The sequence below is a fragment of the Suncus etruscus genome, chromosome 20, assembly GCF_024139225.1.
Source record: "Suncus etruscus isolate mSunEtr1 chromosome 20, mSunEtr1.pri.cur, whole genome shotgun sequence".
NCBI lineage: Eukaryota > Metazoa > Chordata > Mammalia > Eulipotyphla > Soricidae > Suncus > Suncus etruscus.
Window position 1 is genome coordinate 15,185,141 of NC_064867.1, and position 22,697 is coordinate 15,207,837.

General features: G+C 40.7%; 2 protein-coding genes across 3 annotated transcripts in view; one reads left to right on the top strand and one right to left on the bottom strand.

The window, feature by feature from the left end:
* The window catches only part of TOP2B (DNA topoisomerase II beta), a 52,797-nt gene extending 47,494 nt beyond the window's left edge, over positions 1 to 5,303 (top strand). Inside the window, 3 exon segments of the mRNA XM_049766083.1 lie at positions 2,267 to 2,389; positions 3,622 to 3,716; positions 4,814 to 5,303. Of these exon segments, the coding sequence (XP_049622040.1) occupies positions 2,267 to 2,389; positions 3,622 to 3,716; positions 4,814 to 5,083 (488 nt within the window). The 3' untranslated portion in view covers positions 5,084 to 5,303.
* Positions 5,304 to 6,148: 845 nt separating this feature from the next.
* RARB (retinoic acid receptor beta) overlaps positions 6,149 to 22,697 on the bottom strand; it is a 439,382-nt gene continuing 422,833 nt past the window's right edge. For both annotated transcript variants that reach the window (XM_049766063.1, XM_049766064.1), the window contains exons 5-8: positions 18,438 to 18,614; positions 10,323 to 10,527; positions 8,517 to 8,675; positions 6,149 to 6,887 (exon numbers count right to left, since the gene is read on the bottom strand). In XM_049766063.1, the coding sequence (XP_049622020.1) occupies positions 6,691 to 6,887; positions 8,517 to 8,675; positions 10,323 to 10,527; positions 18,438 to 18,614 (738 nt within the window). In that variant the 3' untranslated portion in view covers positions 6,149 to 6,690. The remainder of the gene's footprint in view (positions 6,888 to 8,516; positions 8,676 to 10,322; positions 10,528 to 18,437; positions 18,615 to 22,697) is intronic.

Below are 22,697 nucleotides of genomic sequence, written 5' to 3' on the forward strand. Positions count from 1 at the left end.
ATTCTTCTGTGGTATAGTCTATTTTTGTTTTGTTTTGTAGACCACCAGCTGGCAGTGCTCAGGGCTTACTCCTGACTTACTCAGGGGATCATATATAGGTTAGGGATCGAACCTTGATCAGATGCTGTGCCTTACCTACTGTACTATCTCTCTGATCCCAAACACTTAATTTTTAATTCCAAATTACTTTGCTTGGGTTATGTTATATGCCTCCAATATTTTACAGTAAATGCAGTTTGTAGAGCCTGGAGAGCTAGATTACAGGGGAAGGTGGTTGCCTTGCACATGGCCAACCAGGCTCAATTCATGTTACCATATATGGTCCATCCATCACCACCACTATTGAGTGATCCCTGAGCACAGAGCAAGAAGTAAAACCTGAACACCACCACGTATGGCCCCAAAACCAGAAACGAAAAGGGCGTTCATAGGTATACTCAGATATCAGAGTCATGAATTATCTAGTGAAGTTGAAAGTGCTACCTACCACTGCAAGCCTGGAAAGTCTGTTGAATAAGAAATCTCATCTCTTACTTTTGTCATGTGGGGTCCTGATCCAGAATTGAAGAAGTTAGGCATCAAGACATCTATATATTTCTATTAAGTGCTGCCAAGCAGTTCTTGTGGGATTTATAGACATTGGGATACATACAGAGAGAAGTGGAAAATTACACAAACTATGGCTACCACTTCCAGAAGAGTGACCTGTCTTTCTAATTTTTCTTTGTTTTTTTTTGTGTTGCTGGGGATCAAACCCAGGTCTTCAACCATGCAAGGCAAACTGAGCTACATCCCTGACCCTTCTTATTAAAAAATAAAAAATAGAATTGTTTGGGGTCATACTTGGCAATGCTTAGGGTTTTCTCCAGGAAACCATTTGCTCTCAGGAATTAGACTTAATGTCCTAGTGGTGCTTGGGAAACCATACGGGATGCCAGAGATCAAATCCGGATCAGCTGTGTGCATAACACACACTCTATCAACTGTACTATCTCTCTAGCTCTACCCTTCTTGTGTTAATGAGGCTTTAGCTTTAATTTCTCAGAGCACAGAGCCAGGAGTAAGTCCTGAACACTGCCAGGTATTGTAAAAACCAAAAGTAAACAAACCCAAGACAAAACAGACCCTAGAAGTTTCATATTTCTTTGCATATACAAGTACTAAGTCTAGATTTTAACTTTTCCAGGGGTGAGAGAGTATACAGTCTTGGTCATTCATGGCCAGTCAGAGGTCAGAAGTTCAATGCAAGGAACTAGGATGGGTGCTGCTCAGGCTCCGTGCTTGTGGGCTGCAAGGGCTTCACCTAGCAGGGGACAACGTACTGCCAGAGAATCACATTGGGTCCATTCGATCAACATGTGTTCAACCTCTGTACTGTCTCAGTGGCTTCTGGATTTCACACTTTTGTTTGCTTTTTGACCACATCTGATAGTACTTAGTATTTACTCCTGGCTCTATACTCAGGAATCACTCTCTGAGGTGGGGGATTATATGATGTGTGAGGGGTCAAATTGTGTTAATTGCTTTTTCCAGCCCCAGGATTTCAACTTTTAAATAAAAGTGGTTTCATCTCTTTATGATATTTGGAGGTTCCATGAAATATTTCAAAAACAGTTATAAACAGTAAAACATTGTAAAAGTTTCTAACATGTGGTTGTACTTGGATTATAATTTGTGGTCAAATACATTTTGTCATGACTATACTTTACTTTTTTGGGGGTGGTGGTTGGCCACTTCTGGCAAGTGTTCAGGGGTTACTCTTGGCTCTGCACTCAGAAATTACTCCTGTTAGGCTTAAGAGACCATAAGGGATGCTGGGGATCAAACCCGGGTTGGCTTACATGCAAATTGCTCTAGCCCCTGTCATGACTTTACTATATTTTACTGTTTTGTTTGATTTTGTTTTTTGGATCTCATCTGGTATCACTCTGGAATGCCAGGAATTGAACCCAGGTTGGCCAAATGCAAGGCAAATGCCTTCCCTGCTGTGCTATCTCTCTGGCCCTGCTGTTGTTTTTTAAAAAGTTCTTTTTTAGGATCTTAATTCATTTTAATGGTCCTTGTATAAAGTACCTCATTTGAATTATCACAAGGCATGTTTGCATAATTAAATAGCATTTTGCCTTTACACTGGCATCAAGAGAAGCCTTTTTGAACTACTCAATTTTATAGTAGTAGTAAGAAATTGTTCTTACAGGACTCACTTCAGTTTTTTATAGTGGCAAGTATATTACATTAATCTATAAAATGGAAATTTTCTTAATAGGAAAACCACCTTCAGATATAATCTCTAAGCCCAAGAGAGCTCCCAAACAGAAGAAAGTAGAGACAATGAATTCTGATTCTGACTCTGAATTTGGCATTCCAAAGAAGACTACAACGCCAAAAGGTAAAGAAAGGTTATCTTTCTATGAAGCAAACGGTTGTTTCTTTGGCTCATTGAATTCAGAGAGACTTTTCCTCTACATTTCTTTATTCCTCAGCAAGCAGTGCATTGAAAGAACAGAGCCAGGTCACCTAGGCTAAGTTACTTCTTGCTTCTATAGATCAGAAATGAAGACACAAGAGGTTAAGCGAACTCTCTGTGTACTTAATGGTTGAAAACTTACTAGAAGCAGTTTGATTAAAGAACTCACAAACTCAAATGTATTAATCATTGGCTGAAGCTTGGAATCTTAGACTTGTAAGACTTTCTTGCTCATATGGAGAATGACAATTACACTCAGGATTACACAAGGACCCTGGCATAAGTTTTTCTGCTAGCTTGCTTCCAGAGTCTAGACAACTCAGGGCTAGAGAGAGATCGCACAGAAGATACAGTGCTTGCTATTGAGTGTGGATGCCATTGGCTCTGACTCTATTTCTAGTCCACACGAATACAGTCCCATGAGCATGCCCTAAACACTCCTAAGTATTGAACCAGGAATAACCCTGAGTTATAAGTAACCCAGAACTTCTGAAGAAAACAAACAAACAAATAGAATCTATAAAGTCTTAAAGTTGTTTTAGGCAAATGCCCTGCCTGCTGTATTAAAGCTCTGGCCCTTGGTGTCAGTTTTTAAAATGTAGGCCTTTTCTAGTAGTTCATATTTTATGAAAGTTCACTCTTTTGGTCTGTGACAAATTGTAAACAAACAAAAAAAGTGTTTCTTTCCCGGCCCAATGACCTATTTAAAAAAACTGTGGGAGCAGTCTCTGGACCACACCCAGTGTTGCTCAGTGGCTTTTTCTAGCCTCGAAGTGACCCGATAGTGCTCAGTGACCATATACTATGCCAGGGATCAGATTTCAGCCACATGATAAGGGAAGCATTATTACCCTTTATTATCTCTCTTCATCCCTGCTAAATTCTGAGGACCTTTTAAGTATCAGGATCATTAACATTTGTCACCAAACCTTCAACTAGTTGGAATGTATTTTGCAATGCTTATGGTCTTCAGTAGTGTCAATCAACCCCAGAACTGACATCTTGTGGTCAATGTTGTTCATACATATTAAGAAATCAGGTGTTGTGGTACCATATCGGGGCATGCCAAAGAAACAAAGTATAATTTTTGACATTTATCTCTCTGTATTACATTGTATTTTGGGGACAAACTAAAATAACTATGTCATTTTAAGGTAAAGGCCGAGGGGCCAAGAAAAGGAAAACATCTGGCTCTGAAAATGAAGGTGATTATAACCCTGGCAGGAAAACATCCAAACCAGCAAGCAAGGTAATTAGGACCATCTCTTAATGCATGGTTTTTGTGTAACTGCCTTAGTTCACTTAAATCTATGATGTACTATAATAATAAACTTTAAAAAATTTTAAAAATTTGTTTTTTAAAATTTGGTTTAAAAATTATAAATTATAATTGTAAACTTAGTTTCTCATCTATTAATCTTTATGTGTAGGACCATTTCTTTATAAAACTATAGTATAAATTGGGTCTAATAAGAATATTCTAGTATCATCCAATACAAAACAGATATTGCCTTCTGAAAATTACTTTCAGACCAAATTAAGACTTTATAAAAAGTGAAGCCATTGGTAAGAGATAATTTAATTAAAAATTAAAAAACTTAAATTAATTGGATTGGTTATTTTTTTCCAACTAGTCTTGACCCATTTTGATAAGTACACTTGCCCTTTTGGTATATAAAGAACATGACAAAGAACATTCTTTTCTCTTTGTCAAAATATTAATATAATAATAGAGGATTGTAGCTTTTCAGTTGACTTTCATATTGACCTTTTCATTCAGATGACTTACGATTCAGAATTATCTTGGTGTCCTAAACACTTAAAATGCTTTGCCTGCATTGTAGGTCTTGCCTTTCTCATGATTGGCATATATTTGCAAATGAGAGAAAACTCAGTTTTTTACATTTTGATTGGTTTTGAAAGAAAGAGGGGGAACGATAGAAGAGAGTCAGAGGGAAGAGGGAAACAGGGAGGGTAAGAGGGAAACTCTTGATACTGGTGGCAAGGAAATGTGCACTGGTGAAGATTGTTCTACATTGAATGTAGTTACATTGAATGTAATTCAATCATGAACAACTTTATCTGTGGGGGAAAAACTAGTATGAGCAACCTTGTAACACAGTGTTTAAATAAAAATATTTTCAAAAAAATTAAGGAAGAAAGCAATAGAGATCACTAAGGTGAGAAATAACCTATATAGTCCTTTTCTCTCTTTCTAGAAAAGAGTAGGTGATTGATTTTTCACTTGACTTGTGAGTTATAATTTTGCCAAGATTTGCACGATTTCCTAAATGTAGGACAGAAGAAAGGAATAATTATTTGACTGTTTTTATTTACAATGTCTAGAAACCGAAGAAAACATCTTTTGATCAGGATTCAGATGTGGACATCTTCCCTTCAGACTTCACTTCTGAACCACCTTCTCTGCCACGGACTGGTCGGGCTAGAAAAGAAGTGAAATATTTTGCAGAGTCTGATGAAGAAGAAGATGTTGATTTGCAATGTTTAATTAAGTGCCAAAGAGCACAAAAAACATTTTACAGATTCCCTGTGTTGTCCTTTTTTTTTGTCTTTTCTGTCTCAGACTTTTTGTACATCTGGCTTATTTTAATGTGATGATGTATTGATGGTTTTTTATTATTGTGGTAGGCCTTTTAACATTTTGTTCTTACACATACAGTTTTATGCTCTCTTTTTTACTCCATCGAAATGTCATGTACTGTCTGATTGGCTTGTAGACTTGTTATAGACTGCCGGTGCATTAGCACAGATTTTAATTGTCATGGTTTGCAGCCTCCAGACCTGCTTTTTGAAATGAACTTTTAAACATTAATAAATGGAACTGTGTTCTTTGTCTCTTTTTCTGAAGGTGAATCAGAGGAAAAGCACCCACACACTTTTAAATAAAATATAATTTATTCTTTGCCAGGAGACTCCATGGAACAAAAGGTAAACAGGTATATGAACATAGAAAGCATTGTTAAACAATCTCAATGTACAAACAGAGCCAGTGAAAGTACATCACAGACATTGCTAATATTAAAAAAAAATTTCCACTAGTGCTTAAATGAGAACTAAGAAACTGACACTCTGTATTTGTTAATCACATCTACACAGCTTTCACTCTGCTTCATAGTGATTGAACAAGGTCAAAGGAGGACAGATTCTTTACTCATGCCCAAGGGTGTGAATGTTAGCCCCCAGGGCATCCAGAACCTGGAAAACCAATCCCAAATATCAGGCATGAATTAGAAGGACACTAGAGTTCTGTGATACAGGTGGTAGGTAGACCATCCCTGCTGATTAACCCATGAAAATTTCCCTAATGCTTGTGAATAGGTAAACAAAAAACTTCTAACACTGAAAAGTGTTTCTGCCTTGGAGGCTATCATTATTGTAAAAAATGTATTTTTAAAATTGTGTAGTCCTGTCATTAAACAATAAACCACTTTTACTTTTAAAGTGACATTAACAATTGAACAAATGACATTTGATTAACTGAACTGGCAGTTACACTGATACAGAATTCTCTTCTGCTAGTGCAGTTAATTTTTATATTTTTATTGGACAACATGAAAGAAAAGATGCAGTATGAGAGCATCATAAAGAGCAAAGGACAGGCTTTCATACTAACTAAATGAGAAAATCTTTAGCCTTATCTTGCCATACTGTACAATAATCCCATTCCTTACCTTGGTGTCTTGGTTATTCTATGAAGGCAAAACCTTTATCTTTTTGAAGCGTTCTTAGCTGGGCATGTACAGTAGTCTTTTATAACGTTGGTGTCTTGGTTTTTTTTTTTGTTTGTTTTTTATATATTTTTTTAAGTATACAAGACAAAAGCACCAAATACATTATAGAAAGAACAGAGCCATACTTCTGTATGTACAAAGTCTTCAGAAACTTAACCAGGGGACATATCATTTGACTGGGTCTTTGCCATGCAATCTTGAATGTTCAAAGAGGAAAATAGAAGCTTTTAACTAATTTCTGGTTGCATGAAATGGCTGAATTTCTTAGAATTTAAAAAGTTTTTTTTTTTTTAACGTAAGTTAGACAGTGAGGAGTATATATTGATACATATGAAAACTTCTTGGTCCTTCTTGAGTTTTACTATATTTTCGGTCCAAAAACTAAGCAGCAGTAAAAATGTCTTTTTTTCTTGCATTTTCAATCCCGGAACAGAAGGTACTGGGGAATGTTTGAAGTAGCTAGAAAGTGTCTCATTGGACCAGTGGTGACTGGCCAACACCACTGTTTTCCACTGAGCTGGGTGAGATGCTGGGACTGTGCTCTGCTGTGTTTCCACTTGAACTTTGGGTCAAAGGTTCATGTCCTTCAGAATTCTCCAGCATTTCCTGAATGAGAGGTGGCATTGATCCAGGAATTTCCATTTTCAAGGTAATTACACGTTCTGCACCTTTGAAAACAGATAATAGAAATCTGGTGATAAGGACTTGAAATGAATAACTGAGGATCAACTTTCATGTACTTTAACAAGGGTGAAAAATGGACATCCAGTGCCTCCTCAAGACTTATCTTCATTTAAATATTAACTAAGTAATAGCTATGTATAGGAAAGCTGCCAAGATGTAAGGATATGTCTGAAGACAGTCTGCTTCTGGGAAAAAAATACTAGTATTAGCATAATTACCAACAAAATAATTACTGATAAGACTAGAATGAGTATATCTGGAAAATTAGACAACTGAAAGAATACCATTTACCCACAAACAGAAAAAAGCAGCTTAAATAATGTGCGGCAATTAACAGCCCAATATAGCACTGTCCAGGATGTTAGCCACAAGCCACATGTAACTACATTTAAACTCATTAAGTTGAAATAAAATGAGAAAACAGTGTCTCATTCACATTAGTGAATTCAAGTGCTGGAAAGCCAAATGTGACTTGTGGCTACTCTACTAGACTGCAGATTATAGATTTCCATAATCACAGTTATTTTTTGTCTGGCTACAGTTAGGGAAGGGCAATATTATATAGCCTTATGGTTTAAAGTCAAAGACACAAAGATAGTTGAATGTTGGTATCTGTTTTTTTGCCTTTCTATTCCTAATGCTATGCTAGGAATTAACCTCTCAAAAGGTGTTTAGGGATCAAACTCCTTATTAAACAAGCGTTTTCTGAAATGTGGAGTTTGTTTCTTGGCTCACTAAGGCCTTAGGGAAAAAGTGAATACTATTGGGGTAAGGAGACTAAGGAACAGCACACTTTGTACAAAGGATAGCTGCTGAATTCTCTGTAGAAAAAACTCAGGAGCTTGAGTGATATAGTACAGTAGTTAATGTATTAGCCTTGCCATGCATGCAGCTGACCAGGATTTGATTCCTGGCACCACCAGAAGTGATCTCTGAGCCAGAATCAAGACTGCCTAAGTACAGCCAGGTATGACTTCACCAAAAAAATAAAAATGAAAGAAAAAGTCTTCTCAACACTGAACTGTGACACAGCCCCAGGCACTTCTGTATTGCCTTGATAGCCTGAAAATAAAACTGAAAATCACTAGGCAAAAAATATTTCTCTTAGGAAGGCAAGAATTCCTTTGCTTATGAGGGTACAGAAGTAAATCTGCCTATACACAAGTGAACAATGACTACATTGAGAGAGGGAGAAACTTATAATTTACCCTACTTAATTTACCCTATTAATTTTTCTGAGATTTAGGTGCTTGGGAAAGATTGTGAAGTTACATAAACCAGACTATATGTTAGAAGCTGAAATAAAAGTAAAAAGAAAAATTAAAAGATGGTTATATAGGAGATAGTTTATGATTTTTTTTCTTATCACTTGGTCATCTGAATTTTAGATTTTATAAATTTATAGATTATAATTTTAAGATTAACATCGAGTAAGATGAAAGGTTTCTTTCTTAGAAGAGTATTATTTAACTCCTTTTGTTTTCAATAAGAAATGAATTCCAAAATAACAAAAAGGCACTTTTAGCTATTTTATATAAACACAGTTTAAAAAAGTAACAACCTGATTAAGACCATGGATTTTCTGTGCACATAGTGACAGTCTAAACACATACCTTTAGCACTGATGCTGCGGAGATCTGTGATTTTCATTAAGATCTTTGGAAACATGTGAGGTTTGCTAGGTCGTCTCTTTCGGATATAAATTTTCAGTGCTTCCAGCAATGGTTCTTGTAGCTTGTCTACTTTTGTGGGTTCCTCAAGGTCCTGTCGGTCTAGGTATCAGGGATAAAATATCAAAACAATAAGTATCAGGAGTTACTGTCCAGTCTTAAGGGTTTCTCTGCTCACTCACCCTTTTCCTTGTTTGTTGCTATTATATCATGTTAACTACATCATTGTTAATTTTAGGATTTTCACATATAATGTGTGAAACCAAATGTGAATGATCAAAAGCACATTTAAGGTAAGACTGGTTGCTTTCATTCCAGGAAAAGAATTAATTCTCATGACCAGTAGGTGTCACTATTGAACTGAATCAAAACAAGACCATTATAAAAGCAAGGTAGATTGGTCCCTAATTAGTTATTACTTTTTAACCACTTAGGATTTTTTTTTTAATTTTTATTGTGACCAAAGTGCATTACAAATCTTTCACTGAATTATTTATGGTACATAGTGACAATGAAAGAGGGACATTCCCACCACCAGTGCTGTCCTCCCTTCACCCCTGTTCCCAGTATGCATCCCATATCTCCCTCCTCTACCCCACAGTGTGCTAGTGCAACTGGTCTCCACTTTCCAGCTTGTTGTAGATTGAGCATCCATTCCACCGTCATTGGAGATAAAAAGGATAAGAAAAAGGGGAGAAAAAAATTTGGTGACAACTACCAAAAAAAGAAAGAAGCGAGAGAAAAAATAAAGAAAGAAAAATGGAAGAAAGAAAAAAAATGGACCTGGCAAATAAAAATAAAGATAAATCTCTAAATAATAATCACAAGCGTGAAAAAGAAAGAGGAAAGTGGAAGAAAAAAGAGAAGGAAAATAAAGTAAAAAACTAACAAATCAAAACAAAACAAGAAAAAGTATGGGTGCTGGAGTGTTAGGGTTTGGCATTCCCCCCACTTTTTTTTTTTTTTTTTTTTTTGCATAGGCACAGTAAGCATTGGGGAAGAAAGGGAATTCCCGTGGCCTAAGATACTCAGGGTTTCTCCATCCTTGAAGCATACCATCATGGGATCAACCTCTGGCTCCATATATACTCATTACCCCATCCCAAAGGCTTTTTTGTAATACCACTTAGGACTCTACCTCTGTGAACCAGTTGGGGTAACTGCAAAGAAGAGGTCCCTACCAAAAAAAGTCACATTATATCTTGCTCCTGCAAGGTTTTCTAGGGAAACTACATTGATTTATATTTCCAGTCACAAAATCAGCAAAGGATTTGTTAATCCCTTGGATTATTATTAAAATGTCCCCAAGTAGGGGCCAGAGGGATAATGCAGCAGTAGGCCATTTGCCTTGCATGCAGCTGACCCAGACGGACCTGGTTCGATCCCTGGCGTCCCAGGAGCAATTTCTGAGTGCATAGCCAAGAGTAACCCCTGAGCGTAACCAGGTGTGGCCCAAAAACCAAAAATAAAAAAAAAAGGTAAATAACTTTATAATAGTCTGATCCTGCCTTTAATAATGTGCCTGTATGTATTGGAGAAATAATTTGGTATTTCTTGCAAGGCAGAAGGATACCTTTAATCTAAGTGATATGGGAAAAATGCAACAAACCCCAAGCATGCATGCCTGACTGTATTCAATGTCTTTTTCATGCAAAATGACTCCAAAATGGAGGTGAGAAATTTCCCATAAATTACAAGTACAAGTTATTCTTCATAGAATCTCACGAAGGCTTTCTAGGTAGTTGGTACCTCCACAGATTAAGCAGATAGCACTAAGAAGGCCTGTTTCTGTGTCATCCATTTCCAAAGGCAGCAGCTGGTTGGCAAAGGTGAACACAAGGTCAGTCAGAGGACCAAATCCAGCATTGTGCATCTGAGTTCGATTTAGGGTAAGGCCATCTGAAAAAGTCATGGTGTCTTGTTCTGGGGTATATCTGGTACAAATTCTAAGAATCTGGAAAGGAAAAACAAACAAAAAACACTGTGAACCATTGAAGCCAGTCTGTCATAGTAGCACAGATCAGACCTAGGCAGGAAAATACCATCATATTTTCAAGGTTCTTTGAACCTTTAGTATCCTGAAACTTTAGTATACTGAAAATCTCCAGCTCTTTCACTAAAAGTCAATGCAAGGGCTTGATTCATTTAGGGGCTAATAAAGAGCATGAAAGAAAATTTGAGAAATATCTTTGCTTAAAGTAATTCATTTGATTCCAATAAACATTTACTGAGTACCTACTTATGTCCCAGGCACTATGCCAGGCACTAGAGTTAAAAAGATGAATATGAGTAGGGCTTTCTTTTAAGAGCTTAGTCTGAAGAAAAGAAGACAGTATCTATCATGTATTAAATGCCTAGGATATATCAAGTATTATACATAGCCTTGACTCAGTCTTTCTTTTTTTTTTTTTTTTTTTTTTGGTTTTTTTTGGGCCACACCCGTTTGACGCTCAGGGGTTACTCCTGGCTATGTGCTCAGAAATCGCCCCTGGCTTGGGGGGACCATATGGGACGCCGGGGGATCGAACCGCGGTCCTTCCTTGGCTAGCGCTTGCAAGGCAGACACCTTACCTCCAGCGCCACCTACCCAGCCCCTTGACTCAGTCTTTCAAATAATTTTGGTAAAGTGGTTATTATTCTTATTTCCTGGGAGAGGCACTGAAGGCTCAGGAAGGTTAAGCCAGGAATCTAAGTTAGAGGGCACTCTTCCAGGATGCCTCAGCTCATATCCAGGAATAGGAATCAGCATAAGGGACTGAGTGATAGCACAGTGGGTAGGGCGTTTGCCTTGCACAAGGCAGACCCGGGTTCGACCCTCAGCATCTTGTCTGTCACCCAAGCCTGCCATGAGTGATTTATGAGTGCAGAGCCATGAGTATCCCCTGAGTGCTGCTGGGTGTAGTCCAAAACCAAACAAACAAAACATAAAAAATCTGGCCATCTAAGAATGGAATGATCAAAAGAGGAAAGATCAGACTATTTCTTGGGACATGTCGCCAGCTGCTCACTCCTATCCAACATACCCAAAATGATACCTCAAAAGTCTTACCACCAGAGAAACTTGCTCTAAGAGCTTGCTTAGAGCATGAAAAACCACAAATCTTCCAGTTTCTGTGCACGGTCAGGTCTCACTGTCCTATCCTTCCCAAACACTGCTTAGAGTTCTTCTCCATCCAGAAATCCCATTTCTGCACCAACAACCAGAAAGCGTCTCTGCCAGCCATCACATTTCTATATTTTATTTTTCCCTCTGAAAACCCTTGGAATAGCTTGAAGCCCAGAGAGAAATCAATTCCTCCTAAAGTGTGGTCCCTAGGAATGTTAAATGTTAAACCTCCATGTTAAACTAGAGGAGAAAGGGTACAAAGAGAAGATTTCATGCCACATATAGAGTGGAGGGGCCCTCTTAGCAAATGATGCCCATGTGGGAGGGAGCGTTAGATTCCCCTTCCAAAAATTCCCTCCAGGGCTAATGAAAGAGAATTTGGGCAAGAAATAGTACAAGTAAAGGTACTTGTCCAGCAAGCAACTGTAGCCATCAGAACCCTGGTTTACCCAGTACTATGTATGGATCCCCGAGCCCTGCTTGGAGTGATACGTGAGCATAGAGCATAGAAGCATAGAGCTTCTGAGCAGGGCAGGTGTGGCCCCAAACCAAAATAAGTTAGATTACCAGAACTTGTATGACTTGATTTATCTAATCTAGGATGTGTTTTAGGGTTCAGGTCAAGGTCACTGTGGGACAGCCATCCCATTTGACAGGCAGTATAATTCCAAGATCCTCAAAACTCCTGCATAACATTAGTCAGGAGATGAACTGATGCACTGGTAAGGTCTTTCTTGTACTCTTGTGTTTTCTGAAGCACTTGGGCAATGGGCCAAGAGCTTCTACTTGTGGCTCTGCAGTGGATCTGGTGCCATGTAGAGAGAGGCACCTGAGGTACTTTTGCTGATGGTCTGGCTCCCATTTCTCCTGTGGCCTATAAGATAGCATTCTACCTAACAGGCTGCTTCAAAAATACTTAGCTGAGGGGCCAGAGTGTTAGTACAGTGAGTAGGGAATTTGCCTTGCATGCAGCTAACTTGGGTGCAATTCCCAGCATCCCATTTGGTCCCCTGAATCTGCTAGAAGTGATTTCTGAGTGAAGAATCTGGAGTAACTCCTGACCACCATCACTGTGGCCCAAAAACAAAACAAACAAAGAAACAAACAAACAAAAAAAGAAATACTTGGCTGACCAGGCTAGATGATTCAGTACTTAAGGCAAGGGATGCAGTGCTTGAGTTTGGCCATGCTCAAGGACCTTTAAGGTTTACTCAGTGGCATTCAGGGCACCATGTAATGCCAGGGTGTGAACTTAGGTACTTGAATGTGCAAGGCAGGTACTCCTAACCACTTAGACACCTTGCCAGCCCCACCAATGTCTTCTTGATATTAAACCCTCAAGGGAGGGACCAGACGGACAGTACAGTGGGTAAGGCACTTGTTTACATGCCAGGTTGATCATTGGCATTCCACTTGATCTCCCAAAGCCTGTCAGGATTAATCCCTGAGTGAAGAGCTAGGAAATAGCTCTGACCACTGCTGGATGTGGCCCCAATGCCATAAACAAAAAAACAAGCAAAACCCTACATAAATAAACCCTATGAAATAGAAGGGTGAGGGCCCGGAGGAATAGCACAGCGGCATTTGCCTTGCAAGCAGCCGATCCAGGACCAAAGGTGGTTGGTTCGAATCCCGGTGTCCCATATGGTCCCCCATGCCTGCCAGGAGCTATTTCCATAGCCACTCTGTACAAGAGACCTTTCACTCTTCAAACCCAGATGAAGGTAACTTCTTGTTCAGTGTTACTTGTTTAGTACCCAGAGAGGGGGACTTTGTGCAGTGCACAGCCTACACAGCTAGTTCCTAGTAACCTAGATGCTATGTAGGAGCCCAGAATCTGGTCTACAAGTGGAACAAACCTCAGAGCACATGTTCTCAAACTGCTTAATGTTCTTATTGTGATTAAGTGATACAGAAAAATGGAAATTTTATTCATAAAAGTCAGGTTATCAGAACATCACACAAGTTCTTCTTCATTGGATGGGTGATTGTTTTTTTTTTTTTCCCTTGGATATCTGCCCAGGGGCCTATTGAAACCTGCTCAGTCATTTCCTCTGGGCCCCTGACTGGCTGATCTCCTGTGTTTCAAATTGATATCTGATGGGGTATGAAGTGAGTTCCAATGCTGGAGAACCAAAGGAACTCAGAGGTCAGCAGACCTTATGTACCAAGAATTCTGGGATGTGGGAAATGCCTAAGATCACGCAGGAAAGCACCAATTTCTGGAGATGAGACTGAACAATCTCTAGCCCCGAACAGAGGACCAATTCCCTATCCAGAGCTTGCACAAGACAGCAAAGCAAGTATGTGCAGTATTAAAGCATTCACTATCTCCAGATGCATTTCCAGTTTAGAATGAAATAGTAACTAAAAAAGTTCCTGTAGCTTTGACCTGTTGCCAAGATGTAAATGCTGAAGATCTGTCTCTTGTGAGAATGAAAGAAATCAAGGATTTTTTGGGAAGGCAGAAAAAGACCAGGATTAGGGGCTTTAGCTGTCAACATCTCTCTTAGAAATCCAAGCCCAAACACTGGAACGCACAAATATCTTTTTTCAAATTATTCTCCCCTGAAAATTTTTTCCTTCTCAACTTGGATTCTGATAAAGCATTTAACGAGAGTCTTGCTCACTCTCCATAAAAGGTTCAAAATCAAAACGAAGTATAAATGGACTTACCAGTGTGACCGGCACGTGAAAGGAGAAATAATCAATGTTCTCTTTTATGGGGGTGTCTGCCCCCATTTTGGCTTGCTTAGCCAGGCCAACGCTGCCATGTGGCTTCCAGCCAGGCTTGAGATAAAGGACGGAGTTTCATTTTGTCACACGAGAGTCAAATGCCAGTGGCACCACCAGGGTACTTCTTTGGGATTAAAACACCCTTTGTTTTCATCTCATGAGCATGCAGGCCTCATGAGATGGGTAAAAATAGCTCAGACAAGACTAAACCCTCACAAGAGGTGGTGCATAGCACTCTAGAGGGTCAAAGCATATGCTTCGCCCATTGCAAGGACATTTCTAGGACCCCCCTCCTCACTCCTGTGCAGCAGTGCTCCTGTGAGGGACCCCTGGGAAGATCTGAGCAAGAGAGATTCTAAAGGCAAATACAGGGACCTGCCCAAGTCTTTTCTTGTCCCCGTTATACTCCCTTATTCAAGCTACCATCTCCCTTCTTTCAATGAGTCCCTCAGAACCCCATCCTTATTTCTACTCCTGACCATGACTATTAGTCATGGGTGCATCCATAGTTCCAGAACATGCAGCTCAAAACTTTTTAAAAAGGAGGCCTCACTCATGCTGATCCCTTCAACCCCAACTTCTTCCTGGGGCCTCATCTGTCTCATCAACAACCCTCCTGAGCCCTTGCCTGTTAATATCTAATTCTATGGCATGGACAGACATGTATGCTTGTCTCGACCACTTCAACCCTATGGACCAGCATCTGTTTGTTCATGGATTCACAGTCCACAGACTGAAAATTATAAGTATGGCAAAAGCTACCAGTTTTTTTTTATCTCTCTATACCTAGGAACTGACACATACTGGTGGTTGGAGACCTTGGTTTATATTTCTAGGTTTTATAGAAAGTTGTTATGCAGTAGCATATAGCTCAAACAGCACTTAAAACTTTAGCTCACACATCTCAAGTCTACTGTTCACAATTTCCTTGCTACTGTCCTAGGTCTACTAGTCCCAGATTTCTTTAAGAAGATCCAGATCCAGAGAGGGTCTCACATCTCCAAGCTCCCTTGAGTGCCTTCTGATCAGACCTTTTCTTCAGAGGGAGCTACTGATTTGACCTCTCTTCCTACCAATCAGTTTTTTTTTTTTTTAAAGTGGGTAAGAGGGAGACACTTGGAAGTGCTCTAGGCTTACTTTTTGTTCTATGCTTAGGTATTAATTTGGTTGTTACTAAGATTATCATATGAGATATTTGGATTGAACCGGGTTGGTCAGATGCAGGGCAAGAGCCTTAATCCCTGTACTATCTCTCTGATCCTATAGGTCCTTTCGGGTTTTAAGTTACTAATCTTTACCCATCAGGCCCATCTTCTCACTCTGTGTGTAGATTGGAAATTCTTCATTGTTTTGTGGAGAACTGTAGTCAGCCTTCTCAGCGACTTCATTTTCTCCACAGAACTGGTTACTATTTCACCAGCCCTCCTATCAACAAGCTTCTAGGCAAGGGGCTGTTCTTTATTTCTTTGCCTCCCTCTGGATCTTTAGCATTTAGGGCAGGTAATAGAGAGGGCAAGTCAGGTCCCTACCTTGCTGAAGCCATGCCTGTTCCCATCACCCACAATTGCTGCTTCGCCAATGACCCAGCTTAGCAATTCATCCATGGCTCTCTGCAGAGATAGCAATCTAACCAAAACTCCAGGTTTGCCAGTATTTGGATGACAACACCAGGACTTTTTTTGGAGTGTGGGTACCTTCTCCTCTGCCTTCTTATATTTCCAGAAGCCCTGGCAGCCACAAAGGTGCATCACAAAATCCACAGTAAATGCAATAGTGATTAAAAATTTTAGACTATAAAGCTGTGACAGTTTCAAATTTTTTAAATACCGTAATCTCCATAGGAACACACCAATTTAGATTCCAAAGTGTATCTGAAGCCACTTTATGGGGCCGGAGCAATAGCATAGTGATAAATCATTTGCCTTGCATGCGGCCAACTCAGGACAGACCCCGGTTCGAATCCTGGCATCCCATATGGTCCCCGAGCCTGCTAGGAGTGACTTCTGAGTGCTGTTGGGTGTGTCTCAAAAACCAAAACCAAAACCAAAACCAAAACAAAACAAAACAAAAAAAAAACCCAAAAAAACCCAAAGCCACTTTATGTCCAGAAACAAAAGAAGTAACAGAACAATCATCTAGCAACAGGAGCTTACTAAACCTTTTGACAATGAATTGATGACAGCTTTGCTTGTACTTTTTTTTTCTTCCTTTCTTTTTTCTTTTTAATAATCTCACTCCCATTTACCCGGAGACAAATGTATTATGATCAACTATGTGACAATGGTCTTTCAATAAGGTAATTTACATAAAAATAATAATGACATTTAAAGAGCTTAAATAACAAAATAAAAGTAAGATGTGGAGCTAGGCTTGATAGACTTTATTCAGCCTAACTTTTGAATCCCAAATATTTTTGTTTAACATCTGATCAACCCTGTACAGAAATCATTAAGGAAACATTTTGCATTTCTAAGCAACTAAGGCTTTGAAACTGTTTATGAGAGACCTTAATTCAGAGCACTCACATGGCAGATGCAAAGGGGCCAGAGGTTCCACAGCAGAAGTGCCTGATGGTACATACATGTTCATAAATAACAGGACAGTATAGTACCGGCAGTTCACAAATGTAACGCACTCAATACCAAGGATGAATAATTGCCAAAGTGACTGGGAACAAAAGGCCAACCCCAGAGATTCTCCACGCGGTGACAGGAAACTCAAAATCACCGGACTGTCCTGTCCAAGGCCACACTCAAGGTTCGGAATGTGGTGCTGGGGATCAAACTCAGAGTCTCACACAGACTAGAAATCCGCTCTATCATTTGAGCCTCTGCAATCTCACATTCATTTTTCTCAGGATCCCCAGTCTCATCCAGACACTCTTTTTCAGAGGGGTGAGGGGCTCCCAAGTAGTGCTGGAGGTTCAACGACGTACTGGTAATTCTCAGTCAATAGGACTGTGCAAGGCATCAAAGATACACTGCTGCACAGGCCCTGCAGTACTAAGGACAGCCTGCCACAGTAGTGCTAGGCTCCAGGGCCTCACCCACTTGGCTCCAGAGATCATATGGTCTAGGAAATTGAATGCACCAGGCCTTGCCCTAAACATGGTACTATCTCCTAGTCCCAGTCCTGAAGATTTTACGGGATGGAAACAATTCAATCTGTTCTCCAAGTTCCAGTATCTTAGTGACCACTGCATAGCCAGCCAGCAAACAGAAAGCATCAACATTTAAGCTACATCCATTACCACCCCACCCCATCCCCATGTCTCTCTCCTCCCTATCATCAGCTTCTTCTGGCTGAACCATCCTTGGAGTCTAGTCTCCCTGGTCTCTCCCTGAGCAGCCCATCAGCACCCACTTCTGAAAGAACACTGCCCACTGCCTTGCATGTGGCACTTGCCTGCCTGCAGGCTCAGGAAACGCTCCTGTCCTTCCCATCATGAAGAGGCTGGCCTCCAATCCCACAAAGCAGTGTAAGGCAAGGAGGAACAAAGCCCCTATTCTCTTTGCAGCAAACCAAAAAAATTGGCAGAGAGCAGAAGGCCTATTGAGGTCCTTGAAAGAAAGGTATTTTTAATTTATTTTTATTTTATTTATATTTTGTTTAGAAAGGTATTTTTTAGGCTCTGTCTTCCACAGTCAGTTTAGCCTGAAAACTTCCTATGGTCTATGAACAATATACAGATCTGTCCTAGAAAGGGGCTTGCAATGACCTGGGAAGATCCCAGGGACAGGGGGATGTGGAATAGCAGAGATGTGGAAGGTCCATCATCCATTGGCCAAGTTAGCACTTCTAGTCTGGCATGGTCTGCACAAGACAAGATCATTCTGGAACCAAAATGAGCAAAGAAGCTTTCAGGGTCCACTGCAGACTCAGAATAAAATTGGCTTAACTTTGCTCTGGTCATGTAGAGGGGGAAGAGGGAGGAAAAGCCCCAGGATGTCTCTGAGCCTTTGATGATCCCCCTAAGGAGAGTAGGGAGAGGACTGAATCTCTAGAGAGCAGGACCCACATACCAGGATGTCCAGACAGGCGGCTTTCAGCAGGGTGATTTGGTCTGCGATGGTCAAGCCGGTGAAACCTGGCAGGCGTTTAGCAAACTCCACGATCTTAATAATGCACTTAGTGGCCAGCTCACTGAATTTGTCCCAGAGGCCCAGATCCAGACGGACTCGGTGGTCAGCACTGGAATTCTAAGAGGGAGAGAGAACAGCAACAGGGTTATTTATGGAAGGGCCAAGGGGAGGTTCAGTTTATGCTGCTGCTCCCACACTTTGGTCTTGAACCTTGGGACCTCTGGGTTACCCAGTACAAATAAGCGGAGCTTCTCTCCTGCAATGATTCCAGTCACTAAAGGAAGGAGTGTGGCAGAAAATGAGCAATGCTGAAGGGGACATTGTATTTACGTTGTACGACTGAAACTCAATCATGAACAACTTTGTATCTGTGGAAAAAAAAAGAAACTTTTTATGAACAACCTTTTAACTGCCGTATTTATTTTATTTATTTTATTTTTTTATTTTTTTGGTTTTGTGGGTCACACCCGGCAGTGCTCAGGGGTTACTCCTGGCTCTACACTCAGAAATCGCTCCTGGTAGGCTCTGGAATCATATGAGATGCTGGGATTCGAACCACCGTCCTTCTGCATGCAAGGCAAATGCCTTACCTCCATGCTATCTCTCCGATTCCCAGCTACCGTGTTTTAAATAAAGTAATTGAAAAGGAAAAAAAAAGGTGTGATGGAATGAAGATTTGCCATTTACAATCCAATGAATAAATGGCTCAAAAAACAGATTTCTCATCATTAATAAAAGACCACCTGGCATTTGAAAGACTCATTGGAAAAAGATACCATCATCTATGAAATAGTTTGGCCCAAACTACAACTCAAATCTGAAAGTCTTTTTTTTGGGGGGGGGTAGGAGGGTGGTGGTATAGGAACTCCTGAAGTTGGTTTACGCAAGGGAGAGAGGAACATGGAAAAGATATATATTCCAAGCACTGCAGGTAAGTTCACGCCCCACAAAGGGACACAAAGGGCTCAAAGACGAGAGACGAGGCTGGGAGCTTTGTCATGTGACGAACCATGAAGTTTCCTGGGGCTCTGGGGGTTGGAGGGCAGGCACAAAAGCTACCAATAAAGGAGTTCATTGCTATGACTTTCCAGGAAAATCAAAATAAAAATGACAATGGTTTTTGTTAAGGGGAAGTGAGCGGAGGAGGGCTTGGAGCAGTGAGGCTGGGGAGGGTGCCTAAAGGTTCATGAACGAACTTTTTGGAGTGAATGCAATGTTCCACACTTTGACAGGGTGGGGAGGCAATGAGTGCAGAGTCTGTCAAACTCATCAACTAGACCTTTAATAAAGAGAAATCTTTTATCATGTAATAAACTCGACTCAGGAAAAAACATTTATAGGAGGCTAGGGAGCCAATTTAGCAGGGGTGAACCTTGTCTGAATTCTGATCCAAATACATACACTGAAGAGATTGTGAAGAGAGAAGAAAATGAGAAATCAGAGATATTACGGGTTTGGGTGACTGTGGCAGGGGATGAGAACACTGCAGTCAGGCTTTTATGGCAAATATTGCAAACTCAGAAATCATTTAGAACAAATATTCACAACATAAGATCTTGTCATTTGGTTCTGAATAAATATAATGAGAAACAGGTGTGGGAGGTGGCAGGGACAGGGCTGACCAGAGACTGATCCTGGGATTTTTTTTTTTTCTGCATGCAGAAACAGGAGTTGGTCACTGTGTGTGGGGCCCATAATCAAAATCAAACAAACAGAAACACCCAGAAGAGTCTATCGAAATGTTCACTAGAGCTCTTGGAACCTAGTATCCTTCTGTGAATAGTCCAAGCTACATGGCAAGATGGGCTAAAAATGAGTATACAGTAAGCAGGGCATATGCCTTGTAAGTGGTCAACCCAGGGTTGGTCTCCCACAACTCATATTGTTCCCAAGTACTACCAGGAGTGGTCCCTGAGTACAGAGGCCATGATTAAATCGTAAGCCATGTTGGGCTAAAAGAAAATCCCAAAACAAAAGGGTGTGGGGAGAAAAAGGAAGAGAGACAGAAATATAGATATAGACAGAGAGACAAAGATAGACAGAGAAAACTAAGTATCTCAACAAAGTGCAGACCCTAAAGGAACTCGGGATTGCAGTGGCCACAATTGGGTCTTATGTACTTCCTACTCTCACTGCCCAGGTCAGGTCCCGGGGTGGGTAAGGCAAGGCAATGTCTTTCTCTAGTGGCTAGTAGGGTAGAGGGAAGCCCTGTGGAGACTCCCTCTTCTATTGCCCACAACCACTCTACCCATATCACCAACCCGCCTTTCAAGTATCCCCAACACCTTTCCCAGAAACAGACTTTAGTCATTTCCATTTAGCACCTGAAACCAATAGTCTGCTGCTTGGATCTCAACGTTTTTGAGATTCACAAAATAAACAGTCTAGGCTCCTCTTAAGGGAATGGATTTCAGTGTAGACATGGACCCTCCCTCCTACCGAGCAATCATCCACCAACTCACAAAATTTTCTTCAGTCTTTAGTCCAGGAACATTTCTTGACCCCTTCATGCTGTTGGGGACTTGATAGAACATCAAACAACCAGCAGAGAATATGCTTACTGCTAAATAAGATGCACTAGCTCCACACTAGACCCTTCGCGGCCTCTAAAACTCACCTCTCTGCACCCTAGCTACCAGTGAAAGGGATCATGCCTCAGTCACTATCATAAGACAAGACATATTGTCTAGGAGAAGCCAAAAGGCTGCCTTACCCCTAATTTGCTTCCTAATTTTGCTGAAGAGATAACCTCCAGCAAATCATGTTCTTTATGTGTCAGTCTCCTCTTTTGCCAAGAGGGTTACAGAACACCAAATGTGTTCTGTAAAACACCAAATGTGTTCTGTAAAAGTTTCCAGAAGGATTCAGCAGAATCACTGAAGGAGGGGAACAAAGGAGGCCTGGTGTGTCCTGGCATCTTGAGAGTCTCTTGTCCTAATTTCTCTTCCTGGCCCATGGCCCTGAAAAAGGTTGGATCACAGCAGTGACCTCGTCCCCTCTGTGTCCATATGCAAAGATAGTGCGGGTAGCAAAGTTTCCACATGGGTTCCTATTCCACTGCCTGTGACACGCTCCTATTGTTTTTTCATAGAAGCTAAATTCATAGCCCAGGCTCATTCATCTCTGAGCTTCTTGAATGACTTCCCCTGGCCTATACCAGTGTCTAGAAAAGAGCCTGGTACACAGTCAGTGCTCACTGAAGCTCTGTTGAGTGAATCAGGCAGTGAAGGGCCTACAGTCCTGGCAGATTTAAAGCATCTAGGAAAACAATCATTTGGAAGAGAGGCTCTCTGGCCCACTCATGAGGCAGTCCTGCAGAGACAGCACTGAACCATCCAAAGAAAGACCAGGTTCCCATGCCCTGATAAACATCAATAGCTCAGGAAAGGATATCATGCATCCCAAGCCAACACCTTTTGCTTATCACTTCCCTGATAACCTGCCCACAGAACCCACAGAACTAGCTTCTATTATGCAGGTGAGTGAGGAAGGCCAGAAAAAAAAAAAAAAGTGGGCATCCAAAGATGCCCTGAAGACATGGCAACGAGCCCTGCTTTCCACAAACTCTATTCTGGAAAGAACGCATGCATCCTCGAGATTTATCTCCTTCCTTCCTCCAAGACCTTGGTGGAACTCAGTGCACTCGAGGGAAGATCAGATCAAGATGTGTGGCCATTTGGTTTGTAATTAAATTTAATAGGCAGTTTATCTGGTTGGTAGGGAGATGATACGGAAGAGAGGGAGAGAGGCGAGCTTATGGTGGGAAATAATTTTACAATAGAGTATCCAGCTGGAAAAAAAGACATTGCTGAGACCCAGCAAGTGTGAACGAAATCTTCATCAGCGTCGGATGAGGTTACTTTATCAAGCACCAGGCTGCCTGTCGAAGCTTCTATTAAAGGTAATGCACAGCCTTCTTAACGGCATGAAAATCTCACTCACGATTATGCAAACTGAAGGCAAGATGTAGTTAATAAAACACAAAATAACCCAGTGTTTTATTACACTGGTGGCTGGATTCATAGGCATGAGGTTTCAAATGGGTTATCTATTCTCTTCCAGCAGCAGCCAGTAGAGAGCTGGACACTGTTTGGGTTGGTAATGAAAGCGATTCGAGGGGGAGACTGACAGAAGGGTTGGATTAAGCAGCATCTCTGAGAGAGGAATTGGGAGAGAGAAAATAGAATGGAGGGAAGAGAC